The 7500-nt window shown below is 50.1% G+C and overlaps 1 protein-coding gene across 2 annotated transcripts in view; it reads left to right on the forward strand.

Annotated features, from left to right (window-relative positions):
• Window positions 1-7500, forward strand: part of rapgef2b (Rap guanine nucleotide exchange factor 2b) — a 110504-nt gene that overhangs the window by 67121 nt on the left and 35883 nt on the right. For both annotated transcript variants that reach the window (XM_062549171.1, XM_062549172.1), the window contains exon 8: window positions 7141-7318. In XM_062549171.1, coding sequence (XP_062405155.1) covers window positions 7141-7318 — 178 coding nt within the window. The remainder of the gene's footprint in view (window positions 1-7140; window positions 7319-7500) is intronic.

Here is a 7500-nt window from a genome sequence, read left to right on the forward strand (position 1 = left end):
GAGGTGTATAGTGGTCTCTATGGTGATGTGTATAGTGGTTTCTATGGTGAGGTGTATGGTGGTCTCTATGGTGATGTGTATAGTGGTTTCTATGGTGAGGTGTATAGTGGTCTCTATGGTGATGTGTATAGTGGTCTCTGTAGTGATGTGTGTAGTGGTCTCTATGGTGATGTGATGTGTATAGTTGTGTCTATGGTGATGTGATGTGTATAGTGAAGTCAGGTCAGAGGTCAGGTCAGATCCCGCCCTTGTGTTCAGTCTGTTGGTCCAGCAGTTCATCTTCCCCACACACACACACACACACACACACACACCGGTCCCGTCAGGTCCAGTCACGTGGTGGTGGTGCGGCACGTCTGCAGGCTGGTGCTCTGGAACATTCTGGAGTGGTGCGTCTCCATGGCGACGGCAGCCCCGCCCAGACAAGATGGCGGCGTGTTTGGCGCTTAAATAAATGATGAGTGTAGCAGCGCAGCGCTCAGAATAGACCTGCTGAAATATTAACGCCTCCACACACACACACACACACACACACACACACACACACACACAGTCACGCTCTCGCTCTCACTCTCACTCTCTCTCTTCCTCACCCTTCTCCTTCTCTCTGCTTTCTCACTTGTCTCTCCTCTCTCACCTTTATTCTTCTCTCCATCTCTCTCCATCCCTCTCTCTCACACCTTACTCTCTCTCCATCTCAATGCAATTCCATTTTCTCTCTATCCATGTCTCTCACTCTCTTTCTCTATCTCCTCTCTTGCTCTCACACCTTCTCTCCTTTCTTCCTCTCTCTTCCTCTCTCTTCCTCTCTCTCTCTCTATTTCTCTCTCCTCCAATTCCTCTGCTTCCTCAGATCCATGGATCACACTCCCAGCCACTGCTGAAAAATAGATCAGGCTTTCATTGGATAAAAACGCATACTCTGTGTGTGTGTGTGTGTGTGTGTGTGAGAGAGAGAGAGAGAGAGAGAGAGAGAGAGAGAGAGAGAGAGAGAGAGAGAGAGAGTATTTTGAGGATGTGCAGACATCACCAGGTTCTAAGATCTAAAGGCAGCACGGCCGGGCGAGGCAGATCCAGTTGCGGAGTCCTTCATCTATAAAACATGAGAGCCCAGGAAACTGCCTGGGGGAGAGCCAAAATGGCCGCCCCGTGAGGGATGCTGGCTGCGGGGAGAGTCAAAGCTGGTGTCACGGTTCTGAAGGCCTCATGGCCAGTGTGCTGGAGCTGTTGTCTAACTGTGTTGTCTAAGTGTGTTGTCTAACTGTGTTGTCCAAGTGTGTTGTCTAAGTGTGTTGTCTAAGTGTGTTGTCCAAGTGTGTTTTCCAAGTGTGTTGTCTAAGTGTGTTGTGTAAGCTTGTTGTCTAAGTGTGTTGCCTATGCAGTACACTTTATGCAGATTGTAGCCTACTATTCATATTACAACTCCGCCTCTTTCATTCAGCTGTCTGCTTGAAGCCTCAAAAGGTAAACAAAGTAGCAGAGTTGGCTAGTTTATCATAGTTTACTGGTTGGACTGTGCAGTTTCCCCACGTGTGTTTACTGTACGTTTCAATGTGGGCTAATACTTTTTCTCTTTTCGAGTTTTGGAGTTGGAAAACATTGGTATTGAGATTATCAGTCAACTCATGCAAGAGTGACTTGAATGTAAGAGTTTTAATCAACTTTCTGCAGTAATGATGCTAACCGGATTTAATGCTAATTTAGCTAACGTCTTCTATATGCATCATTGCTTTCATGATTGTGAACGTTTTATTTGGATTAAACGTGCATGTCGAGGGGCAGGTGTCCATTGAGCGCGCACGGGAGAGCGAGGGAGAGAGAGCGGGCCAAAGAGAGGGGGGTCACTTCTGGTTACTTCTATACTGTTTGGTCAAGTTGCACGCACAGTCTACACGCACAGTCTACACGCATAGTCTACAATGACAACGTGTGAAAGAAAGTAGCCGAGCAGCGTCAGGTGCACCAGTGCGACTTCTTTCAGGCGCACTCTTAAACATTTGGCCGTTTGCGCTAAAATATCAAGGTGAAAGTGATCACAGCTTGCGTGGTATAGACCCAGCTCCCAGCCCAACTTTGAGAATAGATTAACGCCGATATTTTTTTTAACGCCCAGTGTTTCCCCTAAAAAAATTTCCAGCAGTGGTGCTAGGGTCTAGTACCCCAATTTCAACGATGACGTTGCCTGTTGTGCTTTTAGAATGTGGAAGTACAGTAGGCCTAATCGTGGTGCCATTACTGATCATGTGCAGATGTTGCCGTGCTGCTGAAACTCCAGCTGTGGTGCTGCGCACTGCTGAACACATTGTGGGGGAAACACGGACGCCTGATACAAGTTGCACGTGAACGCGATAACGGCCCACCACTAGTGTGTACACATGTGTGTGTGTGTCCTACCAGGCCTGCGGCTCAGCACTTACCATTTAGGAGTGTGTGTGTGTGTGTGTGTGTGTGTGTGTGTGTGTGTGTGTGTGTGTGTGTGTGTGTGTGTGTGTGTGTGTGTGTGTGTGTGTGTGTGTGTGTGTGTGTGTGTGTGTGTGTGTGTGTGTGTGTGTGTGTGTGTGATGAAAAGGTGTCCGAGTCCTCCATCATTCCTCCAAATTTAACACACACAGACACACACACCGGCCCCACCCTTTCCTCTGGCTCCTCCCTCTGTGAGCTGAGCTGCGATGTGACTGGCTGGTCCTCGGCAGTCTGCTGCATATTTAATGAGCTGCGCTGCTGCGCTGTGGGCTTGTGGAGGCGAGTGGAGTGTGTGTGTGTGTGATGGTGTGTGAGGGCGTGTGTGTGAGGATGCGTCTCGCTCGAGGGTGGCGCAGGAGGCTCGCCACGGCAACAGCAGCATCAGCACCAGCCTGCACATCACGAGCATCACCTCGCCAGGTAGACACGGAGACCGTCCTCATGGCTACTGTGTGTGTGTGTGTGTGTGTGTGTGTGTGTGTGTGTGTGTGTGTGTGCGTATGTTGTAGACTCTGATCCTGCTCTCTATCCTTCCGTCTCTCTGCCGTTACCCTTAAGCTGCTGCCTCTCACACACACACAGTGGATGTGCGGTGAGACAGGGGTGTGTGTGTGTGTGTGTGAGAGTGTGTGCAGTGAGACAGGGGTGTGTGTGTGTGAGTGAGTGTATGCGGTGAGACAGGTGTGTGTGTGTGTGTGTGAGTGACTGTATGCGGTGAGACAGGGGTGTGTGTGTGTGAGTGTATGCAGTCAGACAGGGGTGTGTGTGTATGAGTGTATGCAGTGAGACAGGGGTGTGTGTGTGTGTGTGTGAGTGTATGCGGTGAGACAGGGGTGTGAGTGTGTGCGGTGAGAAAGGGGTACGTGTGTGTGAGTGTGCGGTGAAACAGGGGTGTGTGTGTGTGTGTGAGTGTATGCGGTGAGACAGGTGTGTGTGTGTGTGTGTGAGAGTGTATGCAGTGAGACAGGGGTGTGTGTGTGAGTGTGAGTGTATGCAGTGAGACAGGGGTGTGTGTGTGTGAGTGTGTGCGGTGAGACAGGTGTGTGTGTGTGTGTGAGTGTATGCGGTGAGACAGGGGTGTGAGTGTGTGCGGTGAGACAGGGGTATGTGTGTGTGAGTGTGCGGTGAGACAGGGGTGTGTGTGTGTGTGAGTATGTGCGCTGAGACAGGGGTGTGTGTGTGTCTGTATGTATGTGTGTGAGCAGTGGGACAGGTGTGTGTTGTGTTCACTACTCTGCTCTTGGAGAGCAGGTTGTGAGGGTTGTTACGGGCGTGTGTGTGTGTGTGTGTGTGTGTGTGTGTGTGTGTGTGTGTGTTCTACTCAGCTCTTGGAGAGCAGGCCATGAGGGTTGGTACGGGCGTGTGTGTGTGTGTGTGTGTGTGTGTGTGTGTGTGTGTGTGTGTGTTCTACTCAACTCTTGGAGAGCAGGCCATGAGGGTTGGTACGGGCGTGTGTGTGTGTGTGTGTGTGTGTGTGTTCTACTCAACTCTTGGAGAGCAGGCCATGAGGGTTGTTACGGGCGTGTGTGTGTGTGTGTGTGTGTGTGTGTGTTCTACTCAGCTCTTGGAGAGCAGGCCATGAGGGTTGGTACGGGCGTGTGTGTGTGTGTGTGTGTGTGTGTGTGTGTGTGTTCACTACTCTGCTCTTGGAGAGCAGGCCATGAGGGTTGGTACGGGTGTGTGTGTGTGTGTGTGTGTGTGTGTGTGTGTGTGTGTGTGTGTGTGTGTGTGTGTGTGTGTGTGTGTGTTCTACTCAGCTCTTGGAAAGCAGGTTGGTACGGGTGCCTGAGATTCTTAAAAATGTTTGAAATGTTATGTTGTGTTCTCAAGGCTTTTCTGTCTCGGGTGTGAATGAGCTGTAATCATATGACTTTACCGGTAGGAGACATCTCAGGTGTGCATTATTAACTGTATATGTCCTCACCTGTAGAGGTGTCACTGGTCTTGGGTCAGACCTCTTCACCTGTAGAGGTGTCACTGGTCAGAACTCTTCACCTGTAGAGGTGTCGCTGGTCAGACCTCTTCACCTGTAGAGGTGTCACTGGTCAGAACTCTTCACCTGTAGAGGTGTCGCTGGTCTTGGGTCAGAACTCTTCACCTGTAGAGGTGTCGCTGGTCTTGGGTCAGAACTCTTCACCTGTAGAGGTGTCACTGGTCTTGGGTCAGAACTCTTCACCTGTAGAGGTGTCACTGGTCAGAACTCTTCACCTGTAGAGGTGTCACTGGTCTTGGGTCAGAACTCTTCACCTGTAGAAGTGTCGCTGGTCAGAACTCTTCACCTGTAGAGGTGTCGCTGGTCAGAACTCTTCACCTGTAGAGGTGTCGCTGGTCTTGGGTCAGAACTCTTCACCTGTAGAAGTGTCGCTGGTCAGAACTCTTCACCTGTAGAGGTGTCGCTGGTCAGTACTCTTCACCTGTAGAGGTGTCGCTGGTCAGAACTCTTCACCTGTAGAGGTGTCGCTGGTCTTGGGTCAGAACTCTTCACCTGTAGAGGTGTCGCTGGTCAGAACTCTTCACCTGTAGAGGTGTCGCTGGTCTTGGGTCAGAACTCTTCACCTGTAGAAGTGTCGCTGGTCAGAACTCTTCACCTGTAGAGGTGTCGCTGGTCTAGGGTCAGAACTCTTCACCTGTAGAGGTGTCACTGGTCAGTACTCTTCACCTGTAGAAGTGTCGCTGGTCAGACCTCTTCACCTGTAGAGGTGTCGCTGGTCAGAACTCTTCACCTGTAGAGGTGTCACTGGTCAGTACTCTCCTCATGCTGCTGCACTCTTCTCCTCTGCTCAACACTCATATGAGAGATCTCAGGTGTGCATTAGCTGTGATCATATGTGACCATTCAAAGCGAAATTAGTCGTTTTGCGCACAACGTTATTTTGAGAAAATCAACAATAACAAACTTCCGGGTTAAAATGTTGAATTTCAAGTTTTCGCATAATTTGACTGTATACAGTCTACAGTTTCATATCGTGAACGCATTTCACGGAAAAACATACGTTTTGACTGTTAAACCCGGTGAAGATTCAACACATTTGCTGTCATTCCCGTTGTGCACGCGCCGCTTAAAAAGGTGATTTCTCCTCTTCTGGCATATCGTGACAGGAGAACCATGTCAACTTTGGACGCGGTTATCTTAGCGATAGTTTGTGTAATACCCTCGATATACAGTACATATCGTTGGAAAGCTTAGTTAATAGCCGTTCACGTGAGCACAATAACTTAATTTATTACATTTTACCGAAACGACTGGTTCCGCTTTACAGGGTCACATACAGTATGTCTTCACCTGTAGAGGTGTCGCTGGTCTTGGGTCAGAACTCTTCACCTGTAGAGGTGTCGCTGGTCAGAACTCTTCACCTGTAGAGGTGTCACTGGTCAGAACTCTTCACCTGTAGAGGTGTCGCTGGTCTTGGGTCAGAACTCTTCACCTGTAGAGGTGTCGCTGGTCAGAACTCTTCACCTGTAGAGGTGTCACTGGTCAGAACTGAACTCTTCACCTGTAGAGGTGTCGCTGGTCAGAACTCTTCACCTGTAGAGGTGTCGCTGGTCAGAACTCTTCACCTGTAGAGGTGTCACTGGTCAGAACTGAACTCTTCACCTGTAGAGGTGTCGCTGGTCAGAACTCTTCACCTGTAGAGGTGTCACTGGTCAGAACTCTTCACCTGTAGAGGTGTCGCTGGTCAGAACTCTTCACCTGTAGAGGTGTCGCTGGTCTTGGGTCAGAACTCTTCACCTGTAGAGGTGTCGCTGGTCTTGGGTCAGACCTCTTCACCTGTAGAGGTGTCGCTGGTCAGAACTCTTCACCTGTAGAGGTGTCGCTGGTCAGAACTCTTCACCTGTAGAGGTGTCACTGGTCAGAACTCTTCACCTGTAGAGGTGTCACTGGTCTTGGGTCAGAACTCTTCACCTGTAGAGGTGTCACTGGTCAGACCTCTTCACCTGTAGAGGTGTCACTGGTCAGAACTCTTCACCTGTAGAGGTGTCACTGGTCAGAACTCTCCTCACGCTGCTGCACTCTTCTCTTCTGCTCAACACTGACGTCTAAAGTATTCAGCGCACGCAGATATGTTTTGGTTTTGTTTAGAAAGTTAAACTGGAGTGGATTTCTCCCAGCAGCTCAGGCTGGAAACCTGCAAATCTGTCTCTCCTGCTTCCTGTCCACATCTTCTGGTCCAATCACAAACTAGCTTATTGAAAAGATGCACCGGATCGTTGGTCTGATTGGTTGAAGGACTATCCAAATGTCATTTGAATGATGCCCATTGATCACGCCAGACTAATGTTCCATCTTAAAAGGCAGAGCTTAGTATGGTGATAGTGTGCGTGCGTGCGTGCGTGCGTGCGTGCGTGCGTGCGTGCGTGCGTGCAATAGGTCACTGGCCTGACTGACCTCCCTCTCAGGTCAGCTGTAACTGATGATGTGAATTCTAAGATTTGGGCTGATGCATTTGTGTGTGTGTGTTTGTGTGTGTAATTGGATGGGACGGGTGTGGTGTTTGACTACAGATATGTGTGTGTGTGTGTGTGTGTGTGTGTGTGTAATTGGATGGGACGGGTGTGGTGTAAAGCAGAGAACAGATCCCGGGCCTGTGATGTGTGTTAATAGCCAGTCTGAAGCTGTGGTGAGCAGCGCATCTGACCTGTGTGTGTGTGTGTGTGTGTGTGTGTGTGTGTGTCCAGGCGACGGAGAGCGAGCCGGGCGACATGGACCTGAGTGGCCTGCCGGAGACGGCGGTGGACTCGGAGGAAGATGACGATGAGGAAGATATCGAGCGCGCCTCCGACCCCCTGATGAGCAGAGACATCGTACGGGACTGCCTGGAGAAAGACCCTATGGACCGCACCGACGATGATATAGGTACACACACACACACACACACACACACACACACACACACACACACACACACATCGTACGGGACTGCCTGGAGAAGGACCCTATGGACCGCACCGACGATGATATAGGTACACACACACACACACACACACACACACACACACACACACACACACACACACACACACACACACACACACACA

Source organism: Sardina pilchardus, chromosome 11 (assembly GCF_963854185.1).
Source record: "Sardina pilchardus chromosome 11, fSarPil1.1, whole genome shotgun sequence".
In the NCBI taxonomy this organism is placed as follows: Eukaryota; Metazoa; Chordata; class Actinopteri; order Clupeiformes; family Clupeidae; genus Sardina; species Sardina pilchardus.